The sequence below is a fragment of the Anopheles nili genome, chromosome 3 (assembly GCF_943737925.1).
Source record: "Anopheles nili chromosome 3, idAnoNiliSN_F5_01, whole genome shotgun sequence".
NCBI lineage: Eukaryota > Metazoa > Arthropoda > Insecta > Diptera > Culicidae > Anopheles > Anopheles nili.
Genome location: NC_071292.1, coordinates 6950151 through 6977998, shown reverse-complemented (window position 1 = coordinate 6977998; position 27848 = coordinate 6950151). Strand labels below are relative to the sequence as shown.

The 27848-nt window shown below is 50.8% G+C and overlaps 1 protein-coding gene across 1 annotated transcript; it reads right to left on the bottom strand.

The window, feature by feature from the left end:
- Positions 1-25929, bottom strand: LOC128725382 (LIM domain transcription factor LMO4.1). Its single transcript, XM_053819122.1, has 3 exons — positions 25683-25929; positions 25415-25568; positions 1-382 (listed from the first exon to the last, which is right to left on the bottom strand). Exons 1-3 carry the CDS (start codon positions 25927-25929, stop codon positions 1-3), a joined length of 783 nt encoding a protein of 260 aa, XP_053675097.1.
- Between the last annotated feature and the right edge of the window lie 1919 nt (positions 25930-27848).

Sequence of the window (27848 nt, the reverse complement as noted above, 5' to 3'; positions counted from 1 at the left end):
TCAGTCCCGGGAGCGCCGGGGCCTTCCCACCTTGCCCTTGCGCAGTGGCGGGTTCGTTTGGTTGTTGGTCGTCTTCACCAGCTTATGCCAGTCTGGTTCACACACCAGGCTACCTCCTAGCATGTAGTATCGATCGCCTTGCACCAGGTGACTGCCACATTTCGAGCACTGGAAGCACTTCAGATGGAACACGTGGTGCTGCGGAACCGACTGGCCGTTGTTGTTGTTGTTATTGTTGTTGTTGGCGGTGCCGTTTTGATTGTTGTTGTTGGCGGCGGCGTTCAGGTTGTTGTTTATCGTCGTGTGGGACGTCGTTCGCATCACGAACTCGTTGGCGGGTATCGTTTGATGGCAGGCGGAGCAAGCACCGGTTCCGAATAACCTGAATGAGGAGAGAGAGCGAAACATCCTACGATTAGTAAAGCGATCGAGAATAATGCGTTTGTTTACATTGAAGCCCTCCCCCCCCACAGCGCAAGGACTCGAAGGTCCGTGTCCGTGGACGATAAAAATGGCGATAAAATCCACTTAAGCCATCATGATTCGGTTGGCAGAATCATGAGCCCCAAAATAGAAAGAAAATTACTCCGACAATTGAGATGCTAAGGTCGCACGTGGAGCGAGAGAATGTAACAGAGGGAGAGAGAGAGAGAGAAAGCGAACCGGCTCGAACAGAACCCGACACTCTCCAACACCTTTGGCGCGTCGAGCTGTAAACACCGGAAGCCGCGATAAGAGACAAGGACGAAGCAGAAAGCAAGGACACAGTGAGCAGGGAAAAAAAACCGAACACAAGTAGCAAACATTCGCGCGTTTCCGCGAGAGGGTGGTTAGTAGGAAGGAGCAAGGGAAGAAAAAAAAATGGCACCAAAACAGAAAATCACGTCCTCAGGCGATGATGGCGCAGGCGACACGCAGCAGGGAGCGCGCGAACAACCACCGGCATTTCAAGTGCGCAAATAAAAAAGAAAAAAAAAAGAAGGGAGAAAAATGAACCTCCCGCAGCCCGAAGTAAGCCATGATCTTGGGGCTTGGGAAGTTTGCATCGTGCCGGTGCTGTGGGGTTTGCTCTCTGTTACTACTACTACTACTGCCACGCCTGCTATGGTGATGGAAAAGCATGGCTAGGCAGCCCGCCAGCCAGCCCTCGATGGTGTTTGTTGTTTTCCCACCCTTCGCGTCACCGTGGGCCTCCCTTTTAGCGTCTCCTTTTAATCGCGTTTTTCCCTTTTTTACAAGTGAGTAGACACGAAAGGCCGCCGCCACAGTGGCCGTCCTTATGGTTTTTCCCTCCACTTCCGGTGACACAACGGCAGGCAGCAGGCGCTGGTTGTGTCCTTTTTTTTTTCTTTTTCTCGCTTCCATTTTTCTTTCCCTCTCATCGCAGGACCTGTACCCGAGCAAGGTGCTTGAGCAAACGATTCATGTAATCTGTGCTGCTTGACATCGGTTTCTTCGACGGATTCGCTTTCTTTCCAATGTACAGTGAGACGTGAGAGGCGACGGTTTTTTTGCTGCTCTTCTTCTTCGCCTCCCGTCTACTGCAAAAGGGGATCTTCAACTGAAATGAGTTGAATTTAGGGCGCTTTTTATTTGGAAGCCGAACGTGTCGTGTCCGCTTAGCGGGTTACACTCTCGATCGAGCAGCCGACAGAGTGCATTCGAGTGAAAAGAAACCGAGTGGCTTCTTCATGAATTGATGGTCTTTTTTCTCGCATTACAGCCGTCGGGAGACGAAAGGTGGCATCTTCCCTGGGCCAGTGAGGTTACCAGAAGGGCGGTTCGAAGGACGGGACAGAAAATCACTTATGTAAATCGACTCGCGCGCCCCCATCTTCGCTGCTCTTCGGCAAACACTCCTCACCGCCAAGACGACGGGCAAAGGACGAAGAGGCGGCACCCATCCAGGAGCTGACGGGAAATTACGGGAAATGTGTTTGATCAACCCTGTCAACAAGCAAACCAAACACAACACAACATTCGCTGCATTCCGGAGGCGCGGGCGAAAAGAGCAGCAAAAGAAACCTCCAACAGAGCAAGGAAGCATTCGTCTCGTTGAAGGAACGATGAAAAGGCACGCAATGGGAGCGAGTGAGCAACAAAATGTTCCCCACCTACCACGGTTCCGGTTCAACTCGAGTGAAAATTACTTCGACAAACAGTTTCCACCACACCGCACCGAGGGATGTACTCCGAGGTGGCCACTTCGTGCTCGCAAGCTTATGAAGGGCTCACGTAGGGGGCGTGCTTTAACCCGAAGTGCACTTGCACCGAAGCGCACAAAAAGACTCTCGATACGTCGTGAAGCAGCGCTTTGAAATCGTTTATCGTTAAAATACCCCTATGAAATACCCCTTCGGAGGAGCTTGTTTAATGATCACGGGGTGAAAAGAAACATCGTATGCCTTCTCGAATGGGAAGCACCGACAAACGAAGGTCCACTCGCTGTCGTTAATTAAGCAACGCAGACGAAGCAAAAAGGATATTATCGAAGCGCGCGCCCGAGAAGCTGACCGACCACCCGAGCGACCGAACCGGGTCGTTAATAATTTCTAAGGACGAATAATCTATCGCAATTAGAAGCATTATTCCGTCCGCTCGCCTTGTCCTCGCGCTCTCGCTTCCAAGAAGGCAGCATAATTGAGTCATTGTTTGGTCTCTAATTATGCATGGCCCTATGCAAACATCCTATTCGCCGCTCCTTTTCATTAGGCTAAACTTTACCCTACCACCAGGCGCCTCCATCATCACGACGACCGCCACCAGGCGTCTCCATCACCACGACCGCACTCGGCAGTAAAGGTGCGAAAGTTAAATTTAATTCCACCCTAGCCACCGTCAACAAAACCGTCGTCGACCGAGACCGCCTGAGAAAGACAAAAGAGGATACACGATGCCTCGGGGGGGTCGCTCGGTAGGAAGCGATCGTGGTGGAAGCACTCACCCTCTCCTCCCCCACGCTCTCCACACACATATACACACACTAAGGCTCGCCGACAGCGGCAAGGGCACGTTCTAAGCCCTCATTAGCAATATTCCGTTCGGTAGTTTCGAGTTTAAATTAACAACAACCAACGCTTCATTTCAGGTCATCGGAGAAGTCGCCGGCATTGTCGGTGCGAGGGCGTATGACCGGGCGGAGATGTCCTTAAGCCACGATGGCGGTGCACGAAATCGAGTTCCAGGCACGTAACAACGCAAATGCATCCTCATTCGCTCGCTCTTTCTCTCGCTTATCGCACACGGGAAAAGCGGTCGAGCAGCGCCTGGAGTCGTTTCTCGCCGTGTGGCGACGGCACCACATCCGGAACACCCGGAGGGGTCCGCGGTCCGGCTTGGGTCACGTCAAATCTTTTAATCCTCTCAGACACCTTACCACTATCCGGGCTCGATGCTTACCCTTCTGTCAGGGCGGTCTGTGCCGCTATGCCGGGATAATGACGATCGAGAGGGTGTTCCTCCTCGCAACGGCGCAACGGTGGAAAACCTAACTGTCTCGGGGGGGGCTACGGAGGATGGAGGGTGCTGCCAATTAGTGTAAGTTTTAGTATAATGCCCCTTACGGCCGGTGCACACCCTCTCACACCCTATGGGAGTGATGTGCACGCGCGGCTGTTAATATTAATTACGCCTGTGACGCATGAGCCGGGAGGAAGCGTTTGACGTGCGGATAGTATAGCTTCAGGCGTTTACACGCATGTGAGTGGGGTAGCAAATTTGCTCCTTGCGTCTATCGACTATTGAGACATCGCGTCGGGGATGTAAGGACAATGTAAACGCTTTGAAGAATTGGTCGAGATTTCGCTTTAAAGGTATTTAATCAACAAGGCATATTCTCTATTATCTGAATCTTCGAATATGTTAAAAAATCACATATATTCCACCCCGCTCATTGTGTGTTAAACGACTCAAAAGTGAATATTAACCGCTTATTTGTGTTTAAAAAAAGATATGCTCCCTCGCGTTCACAATCACCTAACGAGAAATAAATGTGTCCCACAAGCAGGATACGCAAGAAGTCACCCCTATTATTATACACAACGCTCGTCGTCAGCCTCGATTGCGCGGCCAGCAAACTAACCGACCGAAACCAACCTCGCCCGACCTCGCGCTGAAGGACAGGCGCGAAGCATGAGAGGCAGGATAATTTCACGTCATCGTGCGGATCAACGTGAAACCAGCTGGGAAGCGCGGAAAACCCCTGACACTCCGAGAGGGCGGCTTGCGGGTGGTAGCGTGTTTTCCAGCGGCGAAATGAATGGAGCACCCCACGCCGGTGGTCGTTATCGGTGTGTGTGTGTGTGTGTGTGTATGTGCACGAGAAAGCTCGTGATTTCCCACCAGGTCGCGTGGCCGCAGGAGCAAAGGAGAAAGTGATTCCCGGGTGCCAGTACCGGCTCTCGACTCGCGCTTCGTCGACTGCACTACTATCAAATATCAGTCCTCGGGGCAAAAGTGTCCATATCTGAATGGTCTCCCGTTGCTCCCGGATGCGGAGACGCTGGGTGAAGCTGTCGAACGTTCAGTTTGATGAACAGACACAGCCACAGGCGGGAACTGGGCCCACCTGGGTTTGCGGAGGCACCGGAAGGTAGCGTCGCGCTGAGGCTGCAGTGAGGCTTCGTGTTACCCCCCGGGCGCACACCGGTTGCTGTTGATGCTGCTGGCTGGCTTGGCGGGTAATTAATTTGTTAATTAATTAATTAATAAGATAAGTTAATTAAAGAACATGATAGTCCTCGGGACACGAGCGCCTGCTTCGAGAGCGTTCGCTCATCGTTCGCCGAAGATGGCCCCCACCGAAACCATCGGCAGCACAATGGCTGTATAATGGAGCACGTTAAAGAGAACGGCCTGTCCTCAACGAGGAGGCTTCAGCGCTACTTCACCCACACCGGAGCCATGCGGGACGGTTGAGAAATTAAAGATTTCCGTGTGCGCTGTTGTCTGTTCGTGTTTTATCTTTCCACCTTAATTAGTGTGCTCGCGCCTTGATGGTATGGGCGGCGTGCTAGACAGCAGGACATCGGTTACTAGCGCGTTTCGTGTTTGCTGTTACCGTGGCGATTCGTCTAGCACGTGAGCACGCTCAGCATCGACAAGGTGTACTTTTTTCTACGCGGTACCAGGCGCCTCCATCGGAGCATTAAAGAATGCTCGCTTGGCTAACGGACTAACGATGATTTCTGTGGACACAGTGGATACGGATGAATACGAATGAACAGAAAGTGCTAGGAGTTTAGGCATTGAAAAAAGGAACACTCTTCACAAAAAAAACAGATACATTCGTAGTCAGCAACAGTGCAGAATTATAATCACGCGAAAACCACTGCAGCCTCATGTAGCACACGGGAACGTACAGACCGTTTTGCGTGCTTTTTAAATGCCGTCAAATAGATAGCACACTGTGATGAAAAGAAACACCTACCAAGGCCATCCGACCATGAATGTCACTTTACAAGTGGTGACGGTTTTTTTTTTCCCGACGCCTCTTTGCATCATTCGAACCCCTTCACACGTGCGCCCTACTGGCCATTCTGTTGATGGAAAAATAAAACGGAACCGTTTACCTGCAAGTACACACTCATTACGCCACACACTACTAACCGGGGCTCCTCGGTGGTAGCCTGCTTCCTAGCTCCACCCAGGGTGCCGTTTAAAATAATCTCGTTAACATTCGCGGAGCTCACCCAACCAAACCCAACCAGAGCAGCCGCGAGGGCAAACGGGCGAAGTTAAGCGCGTTTTTATTTGGACGCGCAAATTCGTGTAAACAAAACCACCATCAGAAGAAGCGAAGCGCAGTGCCGGGCGCTTCGTTTTCCATCGTCTCGTGGTGCTGGAGGTTTTGCAAAACCCGCGGGCAGCAGTACAAACGTGCGCGAACCAGCAAGGACGTGCCGCCGACACGCGAAAAACCTCAACGCCACGGACTCGGTGAACGCACCGGGCGGAAGGAAAGTGTTTCTGCTTTTATTTACCAGCATAAATCAAAAAGGTGGCGTTTTGCTGATTTATGTTCAATGCTGTTTACCTTTTGACATGTTTTTTTTTTCACTCGCTCTCGTTCTCTCACTCTCTCGTCCCGTTGATGATGAAACGGGTTTTTCGGCAGGACATGAAGGAGAATCAGCCCTCCAAAAACAAGTCCAAAACGAGGAACGAATAGATGCGAACGGTCGTGGAAAACTCGCGACGCGACACGACCGAAACCATGACAATGTCTTAGTGCCGATGTGGGACGCACGCGATTCACCAAAGGACGCTAACGATGTTCGCATCAAGACTCAGCGTCGCAGACGGCACGTCGGTGTGGAAGGCCCGGTAGATGCAAACCACGTCGCTGGGATGCACCTGTGGGGAAAACAAATCGTCCCACCGTACCAGCGATTGGAAGCGAATCGAAGGAAGAGCCACGGTCGAAAATGTGAACGATGACAGCGTGCTGATAGACGAGCATCGGCATGAACGTTTGGGAACATGATTTGGGGACGATTTTCTCCGTGAAATCACAGCAGCGAGCGCAAGGATGATGTACGAGTGTGTTCGCGATATTCGTAGCTTTTCTCCGCAGATGTGCTTTGATGTTGGGATCGAAGAACCCTTTAATTTAATGATTTTTTTCACTCTCTGCCCCAACTCTAAAAGGTGTAGCTGAAGCACAAGAACTGGTCTGAATGAATTCTACGGTCTCTTCCTTTTGCGTGTACGATGACGATTTACGTGGGCTCGCTAAAAACACAATGCACCCGTTAAAAACACCACCACCAAACGCCGAATCCCCTCAGCGAGCGGAAAAAGAACCGCAAATGAAAGGGGAGCCAACGGAAAATTTGACCAATTTGCAGGGTTTGCGCTCCTGTGTGGATGTAAAACCACCCTCTTCCATACGGTTACGATGGCGGCCTACAAAAGGCCGATCGGCAAAGCGAAGGAAACAGAGAACAGCAATCCAGCAATCACAAAGCATCCCCGCGCGCGTTCGCGATCGTTAGCAATAATCATCCGCAGGATTGGAAAGTGAGAGCGCACAATAATAATAACAATAATGCCCGTAACGAAGCCGAGCAGTTTCCTTCGCAATCGCGCGAAAACCCGCGCAGGAGACCTCCAATCTGAGCCGTCGGGGTGGGTCGCTTTAAACCTTGATCTTTCCTACCCCAACCAGGAAAGCGGCCCTCGTCGTCCTTGTTGTCCCGTCGTCAAATCTTTGGTGACAGTGACGACGACGACGACGACGACGACGACGACGACGACGATACCCACGGCAACGGCTAACGATGCCGATTATTATCATTATTATTTTCATTATCACCATCATCGTCAACACCGTCATCATCGTCGTCATTATCTCTGGCGGCTGGATGGCCATCATCGTTGCGGTTGCGCGAGTTGACGAGCGCTTTGGGGGTTTTCTTTGCATACCTTTTTTTTTTCCTTGCTTATTCCCGCTTCGAAGGGACATTTTTCGGATTTTTCCCACCATCCAGCCCAGCATCGATTGTAGGAAATGCAGAGTTAGCTGCTCTCCAAAACACGGGAAGCACGCTTAGCCCAATTTACAGCAAAGCTCGCCGAGTGAATCGCATTTTAATGAAAACACTTCCGGAAGCGGCACCCAACCCGGGCGGTTTCCGATACGGGCAAGTGTAGTTCGTTATGCACCGAATGGTAAATCCGAGCGTAAATGTGTACAATCACGGCTTAATTGTGTACCAGCTTCATCAGCTCCGGTTCCGGGAGGCACGCGGGTATATGTCACGGGAGAAAAACCGTCGCACAAGACCAGAACCAGTGTTTGAACCCAATTTCGAGCCACAACGGCACAACGGAAGTCGAGCCGCACACATACAAACACGCTCGGCGACAAATGCGAATACGTCCACCACCCACTGGGTGGCTAAAGGGCGCATGAATGAAATCGAGAGAGAGAAGGAAGGAAAAAAAATGCTCACTCATTCCATTCGCTTCGTTTCGCTCGTTCACTCCCACTGAATGACGTTTTTCGTCGTACGATAAGACGGTTGGCGGAAAACCGGCGCTGGGTTGTCTCGGAACCAATGAATCAAACAAGCATCCCACCGATCCTCCCACTACCAGACCTCCTCCCGAAGCTTCTTTCCATTCCCCGTCAAGGTTGTTACGGTTGCTCTTCAGCTTGATCGCTTAAAAGAAATGCCAAAAATGCGACCAGACGACGACGGCACCGTCGGTGGTCTCGAGCTCGTAGAACACATGCACGCGCCTGTCCCCGCACGCTGTAACCACCGGGGCCTCCAACCACTCCACCGGAGGACGAAAAGAAGAACTCCTCACACACGAAAAGCCCAACGCCCAAGCAATCGGGCGGCTGCTCCGATTCCTCCGAGTCGTCACACAAATTAATGTGCCATAGAAAAGTTGAAGGAATAGAAAATCAAATACAATTGTGATTGAAAATCATGACACTCACTCACACATACACGCACGGTGAGGACGCATGGCCATGAATAGGGCGAAATTTTCGACGCCACTACGGAAACAGCCGACTGGGGTGAGACGGAACACCGGACGGAAGGGAAACAAGGACGTACCAATCAGGACGAATTGGAGTCCGAGCTTCCCCGGGTGCCGGAGCCGGGAGACTGGAGACTAGAGACTAGAGAGAAGGAACCGAACCCCGAGCTCTTGGCTGGAAGAAACGGCATCATGAAACAGACGACGTGCAGACACCAAGTCGCTTGGGGTACGGTCAGGGCAAAGTGGCCCCGGCGGCATTTGGATGGTGGAATGGGTTTGCCGCTTCTTCGTCCCTGCTGGAATGCGGGAAAATCGAGTTGGGCGGTGCGTCAAAATTTGATGACGTTTTAAAATCTAAACTGAGGATCAAATGTGATCATTTGCATTATTTGGAAAGCGAAATTTATGTACTTTTCGTAAGACATTAATAGCACAAAAAGTGTATTTGTTCCTTCGAAATAGTCCTCCTAAATCTTCGGATAAACTATAGGAAACGAAATCACAGTGTAAAGGACAATCAAGCAAATCTATCATTTCCGCATCGACAGAAACGATTCGTGGGACCGAACCATCAACACGTGTGCAATTCTCGAGTTCAGTTCAGTGTACCGTATGCAAGGACCTCTGAATGCGCAAGTATCATCATGCTGCTGACAATAATTATGGTGAAGTTGCGTGCATCAGCTCGTGTCGATTTGCAACGATCCAAGCGAAAGTTGATTATAAGGCAACAGTCTACCGTCTGCTATTGAAATAGAATTTTGATATCAATCTAGTAAATACTTCTTGAAAATGACACTTACTCCTATTTATCTATTCTACACTTTATATGACACAAATGACTGTATACTACTTTAGGACGTGCTATCAAATATGTGTTCCAATCGATATGCGCATATTCCAACCATTCAAATGTCGAATGATTAATCCTAATAGGGACTAATGAAAGTGCTCAAAGTTGCCGGCAGCACCACGCACGCAGCTTTAAGAAGGTAAACTTCAATTCAATCAATCACGCCACACCTCACGAGCCTTTCTAAGCCTCACTCGTCGGGCTACATTCCACTCAAGAGGGGACACGCCCGAAAAGAACCGCAACCATTTACCATCGCGCTCGGTAATCGATCCGATTGGACGAATGGATCTAAATTAATTAGAACCGAGAAACCGTTCCGAATAATTCGCACACGAGTGAATATCGAATTTATCGCATTAATTACTGCCTGCCGAGTGGCAACTGGGACCGCGAAGCCATGGGCACACCGGAGAGACCGAGGGACACCCACATTCGTCCTGAGCAAACAACCGCCCTCAAGGAACAGCCATGGGAACGGAGGCAATTGCGATCGTTCGATTCGTCCATTTCGATGGTTCGTTGCTTCACGCACGCAAACCATCCTTGACGAATCGATATGCACGCGATTGCTACCGAGTTTGTTCTATCGGTAGGTTTCCAGCGGGCCTATTAGAGGGATGAAAAAAAAATCCACCAAAACAAGCCGGCTCGCCTGTGTGCCTGATGGCCGATGACGCTGTTGAGCCGAGGGGATTTCGGTAGTTAGTTGAGAACGATTTTCACTGCGATCATTAGGAGCGAATAAATGGTTGAGCGAATACCCAGGCAGTATCTCTCGCCAATCCAATGGAAGGACCGATGCCACTCGCCAGCACACTAATAGACCAAGAGAAATGGGCGAGCGCACCGGATTCATCACGCGTAATGGAGGCGCACGGTGCTTTACAAATCAAACCAACCGTCGATGAGATGAAGCGGTGGCGTTCGCTTCATCGTTCCTGTTACTTATCACCCGTCCCAGCTAGCCCGTTGGAGGGAACGTACGATCACACATACATACACCAGAGGCACACATACATACAGAGCAGGCACAACCGCCCACCAATCGAAATTGCGTACAATCACTGGAAATGATATTTTTCAACCCAACCTTATCCCTACACCCATTTATCATCACTTAAATTAATTTTATCGGTTGTTTCGGTACCGCTGCCAGTTAGCGCTGACGTCGGAAGGGATGGTTCCCTGCTTGGCCACCACCACCGTCGAGTATGACAGACTCGATTACCACGAGCTAGCAGCAGTGCACACGAGTTGAGCTGAAGCGCCCGGTGCACCCCGGGAACTGTAACTAGGAGCTTGCAAAAGGACCGCTCTGTCCCCTGCTCCGTAGGCAGTTGGCAGATTCACTCAAATAGACACGATTGGAGTCCGTGCGTGAGAGAAAGAAAGAGAGAGAGAGAAAAAGAGAGAGGCAATACGGACCCGCCAGCACACCAGCCAGCTTTACATAAGTTATCCTTCGCCGGAGCTCGAACCCCGAACGGTACGGACAATATAAATTGGAATGATCGAAGAGAATTGAAATGGCGCTAACGGTTGCCCTGGCGACTGGTTGCGCTACTTTGTGTCTGTTCCTCGTGTGCCATCCTCGATTCGGTTGGAAAAGCGAGAAAGCGACCGGGCGACGAAGGAGCTTCACACACGTGCATGCATCCGGCGAGGGAAACGTGGCCGCTGGGATGTCGGTGAAAATTCATTAGAGATTATAGAAATGGAAAATGATTGCAGCGGTCGGGAAGGTGCAAGCAACAGTCCCTGGCCCGAGTCTGGTGCGAGGCACTCAAAAGCGAAGCGAGATTGGCAGCATGGTAACGGTGTCCTGGCCCACCCAAACCCAGCCCAACCTCTGGCCATTGTTTTCACGACCAAGGCGCGCTATCGAGCGCTCGGCTTCTTCCGTGCCTTGGTGGTGGTGGTTTTCCCTTCAACCGGGGAGGAAAATGGGCACCCGGGAAGTGGGCGAACAAAACTCGGGATGCGGCGATGACTAACTGTAATGATGATCACGCCGGGGCTGCTGCCGGTTCATGATTGTGATGATGATTCCATGTTGAGCTAATTTTGCTGATTGAATTTAGGTTCATTTGCTGAAGGGATTTTGCGGGATTGAATTGATGGTGGTGCTGCTGCTCCTGATGTTGTACCGTTTGCTTCGCCTTTGATCGAATTATCGCCCGAGAATGGGCTGAGCAGCGCCGAAGAACGACAGGGAGAGAGAGAGAGAGAGAGAGAGAGAGAGAGAGAGAGAAAGATAGACAGTGTGAATGAGCAGCAAGGAGCAAGATTCACCTGTTGGTGCTCCTGCTGTTGGCTGATTGGATTGCGATGAGGCGCGGAGAACCTTCTTCTTCGGTTGCGGTGGTGGGTGGTGTTGCAGTTTTAAAACCGAGAAAACCAGCCATCGATCTCCCACACTAACACCCACATACACACCCTCCGCAGGCAGCTACCGGAGAAGGGTGATGCTGCCTCGTGATTTCTCGAACCGAAAGGATGCAGAGGGTGAGATGGTAAACAGAGTTAAATTAATTTGACACCACAACGGACCGGATCCGACGATGGCAGGAACGGAGCGATAGAAAGCACATTTTCCGCTAGATTACACCCGAAGAAGAGGCCTTTTTTGTGGCTCGGTTGCGCTCGTTTCACGCTGAATGGGCTCTGTTTAAGGACATTAACATCAAACGGGATACTCGGCGGCAGTGGTTCTGTTGCTGTGTGCAGGAAACGCCATGGAATAAGACAATTTTCCGTGCAACAATATGGCCGCTTACAGCGTGAGTTTCCGTTTTTGCAACTATTTGTGGTGGGGATGAGGGATGAAGAAGAAAAAAATCTTAAAAATAAACGAACTACACCCAGCTCCAGCACAACTTTGTATTCCGATCAAAGCTGCGTCAAATGGTAAGCATAATAAAATGAAATAAATAAAAAAACACACACACACCACAATCATCTCCCCGCGTCAGAAGAGGTTTCACCCCCGCTCGAAAGTGGGAAGCCGCTGGGAAAGCGTATGGCAAATCCTTCCTGCTTTCCTCATTAGTCGCTAACGAACCAATCATTCAGCGTACAATTTGCGTGCCGGAAGCAGGAATCGTCCTTCTCGTGCGAGTTCGTCGTGGAGCGATGCAGGCAAAGAAAAAGAAAAAGCAAACGAATCCCTACACCAACGCGCCATTAGTGGGGTACTTGGGTGCTTCCGAGGAACCGTACACGGGGATCCTCTGCGTTTCTCCCGGGTTTCGTTTTCCATTCGCTCGTACGCTCTCTTTCGTCGGCTCGTTCGCTTTCACTCTCACCGTTACGCACTCCACACGCTTGGTAGGCAAAACGCAGCGAAATGTGTCGAGAGGCACGAATTAAAACAAATCAAAATGTGGCCACCGTCTTGGCTGCCGGCGAATAATGACCGTGTTGATGGTTCGACAAAGAAAAATGGACAAACCAACAGTCCCAAAATTCACCATCCCTAATAAGACGGTGCAGCAGCAGGAGCAGCGCATTGCAAACCGCGGTCAGGGATAAGCCTATACTTAGGCCTTGGCAAATGGGCACGCAATGGCCCCGGTAACACATTGTGCAACAATGTACCCGAACCGCTCGTCCTCGCTGTTTATGATTCGCTGCCCTACCCTCCGGCAGGCGCCCATGAAAAGCGAGAAGCTGTCGGTGTAATAACGGTGTTCACGGGTGTGCATTCGTTCGATTCGTGTGCCTCCGCTTGATGGGCCGCTGTTTTTTTTTTAATTCGTCAGCAATTCGTTTTACATTTGCGATTGAAGCCGCCGTAAGGAAACGGTGATGGCGGCGGTGATGATCGGCAAACGGGAAAGCAATGATTAGCTGTCAATAATGAGGGCTCTTTATTGGGCGCAATGGTATTTCGGTGGACTGTCTCTCGCTTTCGCCGTTCATTCAGCCATCGAGAGGTCTCTTCACTAACAAGCAGCACCTCTGGTCAGCTGGCGAATGGGATCTGGCCTCTCTTTTGGCGAACGAGAACGAACCAGCAAAGCGAATGCGAGAAGGACTTGGTGCTCGATCGGACGAGGAAAAGCAAAACCGCGAACGGAACGGAACCGTATCCAGAACACGCTCCTTCGGGATTGCCTTCGCGAGCGCGCGAGTCGTTCGCAAATCTGCAGTGCAGTGTGCAATTAGAGCGGATCATTCTGTACGTGGCCACGTTTCGACCGAGCGATTGGGCGATGGGTGCCCGGAATCGTGCGGGAAATGAATTGTTGCTTAATTTTCCGCCTATTTTCTTTCGCAGCACCTTTCGCTGTAGCTGAGCGAGCGAGCGAGTCTGCGGACGTGTGTCAGAGCAGGGGTCTTGTAGCATTTAATTGGGTCGCAAGATCAACGGTCGGTCCGTGCGAGAAGCCTTATTTTTGTGTAGCTTAACGAAAGGGTTCACAATGTCGAGCATTTATTGAAATCATTTGGATCGTTTGTGTGATTGCTTCAACACTTCTAAACAATCGCGATTTAAAGCCACTCGAATGAGCTGAATTATGCGACATTTCCGGAAGCTCCGGATCAATTTCCCATCACAAATGGAAGTGAAAACGATCATCCAAAATAGGGAGCTCAAGGCGAGAGTAGAGAGCTGGTTACTTTCCTCGTAGCGTCAATATTGAAGCATGAAATGAAGTCGAACTCGAACACGTACACAACCTCCTTCCAAGCGGCAATGGAGCGGAAAAGTGCCTGGACGAAAGTGTCGGAACCCGATCGGAGGCAGCAACATAAAAAAAAACCCATCCCCCGTTTGATTTATGCTGAGGACACACACTCTCAAATCCGACACCCTCGCATACCCACAAACACACACGACTGCTTTGTTTTCCCATTCCGTTGCTACATTTCCCATTTCTCGCATTTCGAAAGCGCGTTTAAACCGACCGTTTTTAACCTCTCTGGCCCCGTGGTCACACCCGACGGCCTCCCAGGCGGACGACATATGCGACCGGGAAAGAGTTCGAATTCGTTCCACGACTCAGCTGGCTGGCTTGCTGGCTGGACCGAAGCGGAGGCAAACAAAATTAAAAACCTTCAAGAACAAGTTTTTAATTCCTCTTCAAACGCTCGACCTCCTCGCTGTCGCGAGACCTTCTTCTCTGTGACGTGCCTCCTTTCCGGGTGCTGCTGGTGGTAAAAGTCACCCCACCACGAGGCACCAGCTGGAAAGGGATAAGGGCACACACACACACACACACACACGAAGTTAAAAAAAAAAACGAAATATCAAAATTAGAGTTCCCCGTGGGATCGCCACTCCGACGAGGAGGACCACACCAGCGCGAGGCAAAAAGGGCTCCGATTACACCACCTCGAGGGGTGGCCAACGCCGTGTGGGAAAGGATGAGAGAAAACCAATTACATTTTATCCACCACATTCGGCCCCGTCCGTCCCGCCAACCATTTCCGATGCTGTACCAAACACACGGCGAGAACGTGGAAGGACGGATGGAGGCGAAATTAAGGAATTATCCCTTCATGCCTAGAAAAGCGGTCCGCTGGAATGGGAACTGGCCGAGAAAGCGAGAGCCGCGAGAGCGAGAAACCGATTCGTAAGTGACAGCTACCGATAGTAACCCTCCGTCAACCCTCGTCAATTAGGGCCCGAACCGGAGAGACGTCAAAATTCACCACGCCATCGAAATTTTCCCGCCTACCCGTCTACCAACCCACAAGGGGTGTTTCGTACGCCAGGCAAGATGACGTGTGCACTGGCGACCCCCAGCCAGTTTCACCGTTTTGGCCGCAGTCGAAGTAACAACATCACATACCGATGGGCGAACAGAAGCAAGGATCGAGCGAGAAGAAAGAGAGAGCAGCAGAAGAAGAAAAAAACCGCACACCGGACCGGAATGTGCGACGAAAACGGAAATCGAATCCAAACTCGCCCTCCCCGGGATCGTTGCCGGGAATTAAATTTTAACCACCTTTTATGCTTTTTTAACGCTCCACTCCCAGGGGGACACTTCGAGCGTTGTTCGCCTGCTGCTCCCTCGGGAGTGAATAATTAAATTTGTTCGATCCCGGGTGCCTGAGAACTGATTAGACGTATGTGTGTTTGTGTGTGAGCCCAGGGGGTGATCCCTGTCAAGGACGTGTTCCGTGGATTTTGCCGTTCGGACGTGGTCGGATGGCTGAAGCTGAAGCTAATTGAAATGCAATGCCCGAGCATGTCAATTAACTGTGCACGAGTGTGGTGGAAGCGCGAAGTCCGAAGCGGGACGTTTGCCATTCATCGATTGATTGATCATCCTTTCGAGATGGGGGAAAATAATGGAAAATGTACCCAACCGAAGCCGCAGTTACACGAGTCCGATGCGAATTTATAAGAGGGTGGAAAAGATAATCATTTTTAAGTGTTTGCAGCAACGGCGCCGGTGAAAGAGAGTAGCGAGTTTCGGTGAGAGTTGCGAAAACTAACGTTCCAAAACCTTCCAATCCGATGGTGCACATACCTTTCACGCCTTCTAGCTGGCCGATCGGTGTTTCAATTAGAGAGGGAAGAGAAACAAAACAAAATGCCACCAAACAACCGTTCGTCCGTTGGTCTGCCGATGAAAAATGCAATCACCTACTCCGGCGGTCTGCGAGTGAACGGGATTTATGTTTTGATGAATGGTGCATCTGCAATGTCGAATGCAGAGCCATACCAAGCCCTACGCTAGGCCTGGTTTTGTGCTCCCGATTTGCTTCGTTTTTCCACGAGGCCAAAATTAATTTTGACTAATTTGAATCCAGCCCGCACACGGGCCACAGTCCTCAAAAACGTGGGAAAGCTTCGCTTCCCGCTCGGACGACGAACGGATGGATTTCATTAAAAAGAAATTCAACAGATTGTTTTAATCATCAGCGGCGCTGAATGGCCTCCTGGCTGGCAACCCACCACCGATGAAGCGTGGCAAATTCTTCAAACTAATTCCATATCAACACACCCCGATCGCGGCTAGTGGATCGTCAGCAAGGACACCACCGGCGGTGGGCCAGCGAGTAGTTCGTTGTGGAGTGAAATCAAATTAAAAAATTCATAAATTGCATTCGCTTGGCATCCGGGCGAGTGGGCATGGCTGGGCGAGCGGTGGAAAGAAAACCCTCTAACCCGTTCGTTAAAAACAACTCCGGCAGCGTCATCAAATTGCGTCGAGTGTGTGCGTGTTAGCGCGGAAAAGCCCCTTGTTTCCATCCGTTATCTCGACGCCTCGCCCGGATTGTGGACCCCTCACCGGGAGAAGGAAACAAAAAAAATTTTAAAAAAAACGCAGAACGATAGCGAGACACTGAAGTGTCCTTAACCACGTCGCACTCGGGCGTTGTGGGGTAGCCGCGCGCAGGCAGTCAGTCATTCAGCCGCGGCTTGGGTAAAGTGCCACGAGAAGCGCACGACAATGGCGCACTGCATAACAACCGCCATTGCCCTCCAACGTGTCCTGCCACGCGCGCCTTCGCTCGACGAATGTTTAGAGGTCCTTTTGTCGATGCACACTAATTGGAATAGCCACCGCGTGCGCGCGGAAAAACACACATACACGCGCGCGCGCGAGCTTGCTTCCGCGTAGTTCCGCACAAATGATCGCACCAAATCGAACACGACTGGTAGAACAGAAGAACAGAGCGTGAAAGCGAGAAAGGCAGAGAGTGGAAAAAAAACTCTGAACCCAAAGGATGCTCCTCTCGAACTGATGTTAGAAGTCCACGCCACGCCGCTGCAGCAAAAATACGGCAAAGCAGAGCACCCGACAACAACGAAAAAGTGGTCCGCGAATGATTGTCCTCGCAAAGGACGAAGGGATTAAAACAAAAGATTGATTGAATTTCTCTGACTTCATTTCGCGCTGCTGGTGCTGGTGTCGCGTTCGGCGTACGGCTTATGTCCGCCGTGTACCCAAACCGGGCCCAAATCGAGGGACGCTTTTGCCGACTGGCAATACACCGGGACGGGCGCAATCCGCAACAACGATAACTGCACAACTATATCGAACTAGAACAATTTGTGTCGCGCGGCGTAATGAAACAAAACCCGTCCTTTGCCTTGGACCACGTGCGCTTCGTTGTTATTGCTTCATAAGCCAATTTCTGGGACAAATTTTAGGCAATCCACCACCACCCGACCAGAACACTGCCCCGTGGATCGGTTGATAGAGGAAAACAAAAGGAAAACACGCCACTCGCTTCGACACGCACACAACACCAATACTACCGGCGGCTAGAAGCGACCAGCCGGTCAGTGATTGATTATGACTGGGCAAACAATTGGGGTAAAACAGATTGGGCCTCTTATGGTTCGTTCCTGTTCGCCGGCAACGGACCTGCCGCCTGCCTTTTTGTGTGCCGCTTTTTCATCGGGAAAACCGCGTGGCGTCCTGCCACAGTGTGTGTGTATTTGTTTTCGTGAACGGGTGACAAAAAACCAAACGCCCGTCGCGGTTGTTAGAAATGGCGCGCTGGCGGAATAATTGAATATTCTAGTTGATAACGAATGTAGTGCGCGAGCGTTCGTTTTTGGAGCTGGTTTTGTATTGCACGATGTTTATTTTCTCACCGCTCGTGGGGCTTTCATGTTTAGGAATTTAATCTCCTCGCGAATCGGCAGCAAATTACAAAAACAAAACTCCCACTCGCGGGTGTGGAACCGATTTCGATTCCAATTTCGTTTCATATTGGAGGTTGTGCCTTTTTTTTTTTTGCTCCTTTGCTCTCTTCCGGCTCCACGGCAACGAAAGCGCAATATTCAATCAGGAACATTTTTAGATATGCATTCCGCAAATAATGATCGAATAGACGCCGGTGACATCGGAATAGACGCCGGTGCCCTCGCTGGCAGGACACAAACAGCTGCAGGGGAAATGTTGATGCACCTGCGCGCCATCATCACTGCGAGAACTGAAAAAGAAGAACTGAAGGTGTGTGCGGGTGTGTGTATTCTTCTCATTATTTCAAGTATATTTTCTTGCTTCTTGCTTCCGGGGTTGCGAGGGCGCCGTTGCGTTTGTTCGTCTTCATCGTCCCTTTTTTTCCCCCAGCATCATTATCACGTGAGCGTGGCACGGTGCGTCGATGGAGGGATTAAGGATGAAGGCAAAAAAAAGAAGAAAAAAGACTGATTTCCTTCTTCCGGTCGCGCCATTATGCGAGCGGGCGACATTTGATTGCTTTCATTAGGATACACCGATCGTGTCGACACCACCACTGAGGGAGCGAGATGGAAGCCTTTTAATGGAAGGAGTATTATAAACCCACCGATACGACCACACTCAGGAGATGCTGGTGCCTCGTGGAATAAAACAAAAAATAAATAACGCAAGAGAAATTCGCTCTCCTCAAGTAATAGATAAGAATAATAATAAATAAGACAACTCGTTGGCGATGATTATGCGCTCATTTCCGGTCTCTTGTTTGTTTTTTTTTTTACGCACACTTGCCGCACTTCATTTTAAACGTTGGCTTTTTTTCCTCCACGAGGCAGAACTGCAGACAACAAGGACATTCATTATCCTTGAGCGCCCGGAGGTGGTTTAGCTCGGAATTCTCGGCACACTCAAGAAGCACATCTTGCCGGAGATGCAGCGAATGAAATGATAATTCTTGAAACGTTTAATCACGTTACCGTACACGACCAGGACTGGGTGACTTCGAAGAAAACAAATCACAATAATTCGCCCGACTGGTGGCCCGTTTCTTGAGGAAGCATTCGTGGAAATTCATCATACAAAGCTGCAGCTTCGACGATCGTGCAACAATAGGCTGGGTAATAAAAACACCTTCCGGGGGATCTATTGCTCATGCTTATTGCCTTGCGAGAGGATTGTGCTGCAGTAAAATGCACCCCGGCCAATTATTGGCCCTATATTGATCACAACCACAAAGGCCCCCGGGGGCAGCGAGTGCGATGCCGATTGCATTCCCATGGCAGCGTATCGATTTATTTGCTCTACCGAACACGACGACGCCCATCGCTTCTGGCATATCATATCGAACGTGAGCACTCTCCATCATGCTCATCATCATCAGCGGCATCATCATCATCATCATCATCATGGCCGCAGCAGCTGCTGCCACATTGCCCTCATCGTCGTGATCTGGCCCCGATATCATCGTGAACCAATAGAAACGATTTGTTACAGGCTTGGGCCACGATGCGCGCGGTGGCCCGTAGGGGTAAGTAATTTAATTAATGTAACCACAAACATCCGTAATTATACACCGCCCCGTGCCACGGCCCTTCGACCTAGCAGTGGATCGCTACCCAGGGAAAGGGCCAGGCCAGGCGAGAGTTGGGCCCGCTGGGCTTCGGAGACGCAAACCCACAATTTGTGGCTACAATGTTTCAATTTGCAGCCGCCGGTGGCTCAAATTGGGGGTATATTTGCTAATTTGAGCACGTTTCGGATTCACATCCACATCGGTCGTTTGGGTGCCAACACGGAGGAAGCCAACCAGCCCTAGCGAAAGGGCGGCCACATGACGGATGAGCAGCGCAAAGCGAATTCGATGCTCATTACGAGCGCCGTTCGCCCTCAGTCCCAAAGACACACGGAAAGGAAAGCGAACGAGTGAATAACACACACACACACAAAAACCGACCCCACTGCGCGCGACCGAAAGAAGGCAAAAAATATGCTGAATCCAAATCAGCTGGGCAGAAAAAAAGGGCCAGAGAAAAGGGCGAGGAGTGCAGTCCTTTCGATTTGCGATCGCCCGATTCGCGTTGGTCGGCGTGCGGTTCTTTATCACCGTGGCGATTGGAAAGGCCGACTCGAGAGTGATCTCTTATCGAGAGACACTGTCGCGAGATTTATCGACGCTAACAACAACGGGCCCTTTTTCGTGGCATGGAGCTGGTTCGCGAGCTCGAATGCATGCTTAATGAGGTGTAATTAGTAAATGTAAAAGGAACACACACACGCAAAAATGCTCGAAAGATTTCACCATCGATAAAAACCTCACCCAAACGGGATTCAGCGATGCTCGGTTGGGTTGGGGAAATTTAACCTAAAAATTGATGAAATATCCTGACACATTTGTTTGTTCAATTGTTTGCCTTATTGTCAACGACCTTCGGGGCATTTTTTTTCGTTAAATAACACTACACACCCTTTGGACGGAAATTGCCCTTTAGCCGATCGGGCTCCCTATCCCACCCACCACTGTCGGTCCCGGTCCAGTGTCGTTCTATCTCTTTCCCACTATCGGGTGCCCTTTCGCGCGTGGTTTTATCTCTCACGCCGCCCCAGTCGCAGCTGCATCGCGCATCGACAAAAACCGGTCCCGGGTCTCGCATTTTCACAACTTGTTCAACTCGCAACCCCTCCTGGCCGGCTGTCCCTCTACCCACCCATCCTCTCCCCCCCCCCCCCGCATTTTCGAGGGGTTCCACCGCAGCAAGGGTCAAGATTCGAGTCAGCCGAGACAGCCCCGTTCATTAAGCCGCACTGATTAGAGCTGTTTTAATTTGCGCAATACGCTTCAACGTTTCGTTCTTTCCCTCGCGCTCAACGACGCCTTCGCGCGCGTGGCCCCTTGGTTGGGGTGGAGGGATAGCAGCGAAGGAACGTCAAGAAGAAGAAGAAGATGACGAAAAAAAACAGACCGGCCAACGAAACCAAATGAAAGGTCTCTCGTCGCCTTCCCAAAAACCCTTGGGACCGCTTGCTGGAGCTCCTTCGGAGGCAGTGGACGAGAGACGCGCAACATTGTAGCATCATTAGCGGAAGGGAACGTGGCGATGCAGCAGCACCAGCGATCGGGATTGGAGCCGATCGGATCGAACTCACCGCGATCGGATCGGCGCGATTGCGAAAGGGCCGCAAAAAGGGCCAGGAAGGGCCGTGGGACATACGGGTGAAATATGATGCCAATCGGTACGTGCGTGCCGTTGCACGAGCTCAAGGAAGCAGGATTGATTGATGGTGGGAAAGACGAGGGCCAGATCCACAGCAAACAGGACGAAGGGTGGTTTCGAACTTTAAGCCATCATTAGTGAAGGTGCCCGCGGTTTCGATGAATTCGTTATCATCCCCTTCGGCCTTCGCGGGAAGATGCAACACTCGCATCTGCACTGGGGCTAATGAGCAGACGAAGGACTTCGTGCAAGCAGTCGCGTCGTCTCAGCTTCAACCTCAAGTATATTGATTTCGAATTGGCCAGCGAGCGTGGTGGTGTGGCGGGCAATTTGTGCTTCACACACCTAATCGCTACCGATTACGAAACATTGTTCGAACCCGGAGGCCTGCGTAATTGGCACGGATGTGTGCGTTGTTCGCCCGACCCAAAGCGGGTTAGAGGGCGCGAATGCAATCCGAAACCCGGAGTGCCGCCAAAAGGTAACCGACAAAAGAAGAAGACGACGACAAGAAAAAACGCACCTCCACGTGTCACACAATGCACACATTTACCGCCGCACCACGGCACGGCAATTCACGGATCAATAAAAGCGATGTGCAATTAGGGGTTGCATTGTTGCGCGATGTTCGGTCGCCTGATGAGCGGCGTTTGTGGGCTTCGTCATTCCGCGAGAGACCTCAGGTTTGGGGAACCGCGCTAATGAACCGGTGGGCCTGGCGTTGCATTGAAGGGCGAAAACACACGTCGACAAAAATGCCACACGGCGAAATAGAGATGCCAGGGCGAGAGTACAATAAACATCTTGATTTGTCGAACCGGAGCCCCGGAGTCTTGCTCAGAATCGGGATTCAAATTAGGCGCTCGTGTGTCGAATCCCGGTGTTTCTTGTTTTCTTCTCTCTCTTTTTTTTTGTTGGGTCCTCAATTGCACTCGGTTGACGCGCGAGAGTGTCCTTTTTTGACATCATTAGCGACACACAGGGACGAACGCCATTAACCTTTGTGAAGAGGCGTCCCTTTGCGAGCGGTCGCTCGTTTCGCTTCATTTGGCTAATGAGTATCCTGAGGTGCGTTTGATAATTATTTTTTTTTGGGGGGGATTTAATTTCGCCAAACACCGGTGTTCTAGCACGGACTTCTTTAGTCCAATAATGAGCGGATGCGCACGCAGAGAGAGAGAGCTATCCTTAATTTTAAGCCTTCCTTCGCTAATAATGCTTCGGCCGAGTTTGTTACGGGTGGCAGAATGAAGACAGTGAGCAGGACCGTCGTGTCCTTGATGAACTGCAATCAGCACACCCCGATCAGGCATTACGATGGTGTTAGGAAGAATGGGCGACCCTCACTCGTTACACAAATCTCCGTAGCCCAAAAGGGCGCTCGGAAAAACGGTGTGTCAGTGTTCGGTTGATGAATTCCGCCTCGGCTGTTCGCGGTCCAAATCGAAAGGAGCAACGGCAACAACAACAATGGCAAAAAATGCCACCCCCCCCCCCGTACCCAATACACACACACACACACAGGGCCGTTCCGATGAATCATTTCGCCATCCGTCGGTCGATTCCACCCAACGGATCACCCCAAGCGAGCTCTCCGCGCTCGTTAGTCAGACGAGTCGGTCGGTCGGTCGGTCGATCACAGTGAACCAAAGGGAAAGGTGCTAATCGAGCTGGCGATGGCTCTCTGTCGGAGCATAAATGGCAAACCGGAGTACCGGGGACTGCCCTGTTCGCCCCCGGGTGAGCCCTCACACGACGATTGACACTTCACCCCTGCGAAGGGGGGGGTGGCCTGCAGGCGTGTGTAGGTGAACGAGGCGGTTCTCCTGCACGCACGCCATAACGTGCCTTTGGGGGTGGTTTTGGTCCCTCCCGTGGCCTCGTTTCAGGCAGGAACGGAACCACACGCACCGCCGGAGGTTCGAACCGACGATCTAAGACCGCATCAAAGACACGTTTGGTTTGGTTTGGTTGATAAGTGCGTGGAACGATCCACCAACTGCGACTACACGCACTGCTGTCAGCTCTCGTGCGTGTCCTTTTAAACATGGTATTTCGCATTGTGGTGTAAAAGGATACCACCCTTCTCCGATGGAAGGGTTTCAGTATTTGAAACCAATGGGCACTCAACACAGTGATGGACTTCTGCACTTTTCAATCCACCACCTAAGCCAAACCCCCGAAGGAACGAAACACCGGCGACTCAAGGCAACTCGTCACCAGGCAGCAGCGCCAGAAAACTCGTTTTATGTGTCTTCGAAGGCAACCAGCAGGAGGGCAAAAGGAGACGGTGAAGGTGGGGAGCATGTGAGAGGAACTTCCTGCCTGCCCACGCCGCTCCCCTCGTGCAGCACGCCACCCATACCCGGGCTGAGTGAGTTTCTAATTGACATTTTCTTAATTAAATTAGCAGTATTATGATTCAATTACTCAGGAGCAGCGGCACGGACCGGCGGCGGTTTGTTTCTCAGACCCACCCGGGGACGGAAGGGAGCAAAGTGCGTGTGTGTGTCGGTACGAATGTCCTCCACGGCACACGCAGACACACCGTGTGTGTGTGTGTTTGCGGCGGATGTGAGCTTTGGCTTTAGCAAATTAGAAAACGGAAAGGCACCGAAAGCGGACCGGGATTAGTGCGAAGGCACGCAAACACGTACCTCCCTTGGGTGGTTGCTGCATTGCATCGCCATAGAGGGAGACCGGTTCTCGATGGTGAAGAGAGAGAGAGAAAGAGAGCAAAAAGGAGCTAAAGGGTGGGGACAAGAATCAATCTTCTTAGACCCTTTTTGCCAAGGACGTGGCAGGGATGAAGCTGGTATTTATTTTTCCACAACTGTTCCTTTTCTCTCTTTCATTTTCTTTCTCTTTCTCTCTCTCTTTCTCTCACGTAAGTGCGCCCACTGTATTGCGGCGTGTTTGGGGCGAATTTGGACCACCAATTCCTAAAAGCGTCACGTGTCGGGGTGCACTTAGTGGTGCAACGCGCGCGTCCGATTGCCATAATCAAATCATTGTCTATCGCTCATCCCGGCTACGTTCCCGGGGAAATGGGAATGAAATAAAATAAAATCCCTCATTCCAGATTACCTCTCTCTCTCTCTTTCTCTCTTTCTCCGTGATGCTTTCGCAGCACATCTCCGCAATTAGCTCGATGCAGTAATAAACTGGGCTCGATTGCACGGAGACCGATTCTTTTCCCCGAGGGAACAGCCTCACGTCCCGAGGGACCGCTCGTGAAAAGAAGCACATAAAAGGGAGCGACTCGTCCGAGTGTGCGAGCAGGCAGCAGGCAGTAAATATTTTATACTTCATTTCGGAGCACTCGCACGAACGCGCGATTGCTCACTCGACATGGTTCTGGGTGGCATAAATAATAAATTTATGTAAAAATTCCAGCAAATAAGCATAAATGATAATTTCCCGCCTGAAGGAGCCGGAGAGTGGTTCCAACAAACAAACAAAACCACGACCGAGACACCTCGAACGTGAGTGAGTATTAAAAATAGCGCGACGCATAAAATCACTCCAAGGGAATCTAAATAAATCCGTCCATTGCCTATTGCCTGGCAGTGTTGGGATCCAATTTCCCTCCATCGACATCGTGGCGAAGAAGCAAAAAAAACCACTCAACACACACATGCTCCGAAAATCTATTGTAAACAAAAAAACTCCAAAACCACAAACGCTTGTGGTGCAAAACGCGACCCGTTTTGGAGCACGCCTGGGGGAACACTTCTAGGGCTGCTGTGGTCACGACCAACTTCTCGACGAACCTGACGGACTTCGATTGTCATGCGTGGGTCACAAAATGAGGAGGGACAAAAAATACTCGAAAACTTCAGCCCCGTGCGGCAGGGGTTCAATGGCGATTGCGGGTAATGAATAAACTTTGGCGTCCTCTTCTCGATTCGCTTCCAAGGCGTTCTGTGTACCCTGCGTCGATCGCTTGAGTTGCGCGTCTTAACACACGCGCTGAGAGGGTACACACAAAAAAAGGCATAAAACGACGAGCTATCGAATTACACGAGCCCCGGGGAATGGGGGCGACATCTGAACTCACCCCTCACGCAGGTACACCACCCCCGGAAAGAGGGTGTATTTTTTTCTCCCTTCGCTAGACGCGTGCATTGTTTCCAAAACAGGCGGATTAGACACCCGCGTGGGACCCGCCCCTGGACACAGCGTGGTTTACTAACCTGGAGTAATCGGCTTTGCAGAGAATCATGCCGCTGCGGGTGTAGCAACTGGACCCGATATCGGCCAGCATCGCGCCGCAGCAGGAACACTTCAGGCAGGAGTTGTGCCAATATCGGTCCAGCGCGTGCAGGAAGAACCGTTCCGTGATTTTGCCTGTGTCAAGGAAATTGCAAAACGTGAATTACTACATGCCGGGTTTAACAGCTCCTTGACAAGGACGCACACACACACACACACACACACACACACACACACGCTCACACATACCTCCACAACCGGCGCAGTGTTTGACGGGACCGCCGCCATTGCCGCTGTTCATCTGATGGAATCCTTGCTGGCCGTCCATCTGGCTGACCATCGAGTTGGGACCTCCGCCACCGCCACCACCACCACCACCGCCGCCACCCCCGTGCCCATTATGGTGCGGGGTCAGCTGCGGGTAGCTGCCGGCATTGTCCGGACTGGGCGAGTGTGGTGAGGAGAGATCCGAGTACGGATGGTAGTGGGGATTCATTGCTATTGAGGCGGCCAGTTTGACGGATTTTGGCTTTCGCGCTTGTCGTAACGGCGTGGTGAACGACCGCGACAACGCACACGCACGGGTGGGTGAAAATGGAAAAACGGGAAACCAAACGGCGAGCTGGTTGTGCTCGATCAAACACACACGCGCGCGTACAGACGCGGAATACGGCACGCACGCAGGACGATCTGTCACGCTACGGGTTCACACGCACTGAGGGTGATTTCGACGGGAGAAACAAACACACACACACTTTACACAGTTACACGGGCACTCGACGAAGGGGTCGTTTTTACGCGCGGATTTTTCACTCTTTTTTTCAGCACAAATTCACCACACACAGACAAAACGAGCACTATGAGGCTTTTGCGACGAGATGACAAGTCTGAAAGTAAAGAAAAAAAACAGTGCATTGTAGAACCTTTTGTCATCTGAAGTTAGTGAACTATCGCACCTAGTAACGGATAACAACTCTGCTGAATAAGACGCACGTGAAAGACCTCGAAAAGATGATCACCATGCTAAGGCACTTAAGTGAGGCGATCGAAAACTATCGGACGGCAAATATGCACACAGCCCCGACTCGTCACCCGGCCAGATAGACAGTCAACATTGACACCACGCCCGTCGACGTCGATGGCTTATCGCTGCAGCAATAGCAGCGAAAAAAAACCGAAAGAAAGAACGCAAACAGCAGATAAATGCAGCGAATGCGACGCCACAACAGCTGCTTCTCGAATGCAGTTTTTTTTTTGCTACGTTTCTGCAGTTCCCGCGTTGCAGTTCGTGCAGTCACAAAACTAAAGCTCACTTCCGCTCCATTTCTTATCGCGTGCAGGAAGACAAAGAGAGGATTCTCTTGTGGCAAACTAAGCGAGATGCAGCGCGTGGAGACACCGTTTTTTGTGGAACGGCCTCTCGCATCCGTTGAAAGATTGCGACCAGACGACGAACCTCTTTTACCGAACGGGTCGGAATTTCTTATCAACCGTGTAAAAAGACCCCACTTGGGTATGCAACGTTCGCAAAACTTTGGCGGTAGTTTTGTGTCGTTTTTAAATTCGTACACAAAAAACCATGAACCCAATAGCAATCGCGCTGCCTGTTTTCAGTAAGCGATTTCGTTCGCTGCACGTGCGGATACGTTCACATCTCACGAACCGTTTGTGATAAGATAAAATTTATTATTTCTCCTTCGGCGATCGCAGGCCGTGTTTTCTAATTGGCGCATTGTTCCCGTGACTATTTATTTTTGCTATTTTTATTTCGATCCTTTTGCTTCTGTTCGCTATTCACCCCTCGAGCGGCTCTCGCTGGTTGCGAAAGGCAGCAAGCTAGTTAAACTGTTTCTTTTCTTATCGGCATGTTATTCCCTGTCTTTCCTGGGTGCCTATTATTTTATTGTGGTCGCTCTCTCAACTCCCCTCTGCCCTGCAGCCTTATCTTGATTCTCATTAAAATCATATAAATATTTTCCTCAATCTACTGTGCTCACACGACACTTCATGGGGTTGGTTTGGCCCAGTAAAGGAACGAAAGGAAAGGCTTCTTTTGCTCGCTAAACCCCCGAGGGGGTCATGGAGGAATTCGATTCGATTGGCTGCGGCCTTGGATCGCCCTAGCTTCACCATCTATCTAGTTTGCGATTTATTTTTAATTAAGCAATGGTACTTACACAAAACGTGCTCGATGCTGGTGGGTTTCTTAAGCAGAGCAAATGAACAAGTTAACCAGCATCTTTCGCTAAACGATTCGATATCGGCTCAGCGCCTTTCGGTTCTCGGTTGCTTTTGTATTGATTTCGGTCAAATTTTTCACCACTGAAAATGCACTCGTAATTGATGTATGCACACAGACAACACCATTGCACTTCAATCGATCTGAGATATTTTCGTAAACGACGGTCACTTCAC

Excerpts from the sequence above, each read along its gene's own strand:
- LOC128725382 (XM_053819122.1), bottom strand. The coding sequence starts at position 25,929 with ATGAATCCCCACTACCATCCGTACTCGGATCTCTCCTCACCACACTCG. Across the intron at positions 25,569-25,682 it reads ACACTGCGCCGGTTGTGGAG|GCAAAATCACGGAACGGTTC; the intron begins GTATGTGTGAGC and ends TCCTTGACACAG. Across the intron at positions 383-25,414 it reads TGCAAAGCCGATTACTCCAG|GTTATTCGGAACCGGTGCTT; the intron begins GTTAGTAAACCA and ends CTCCTCATTCAG.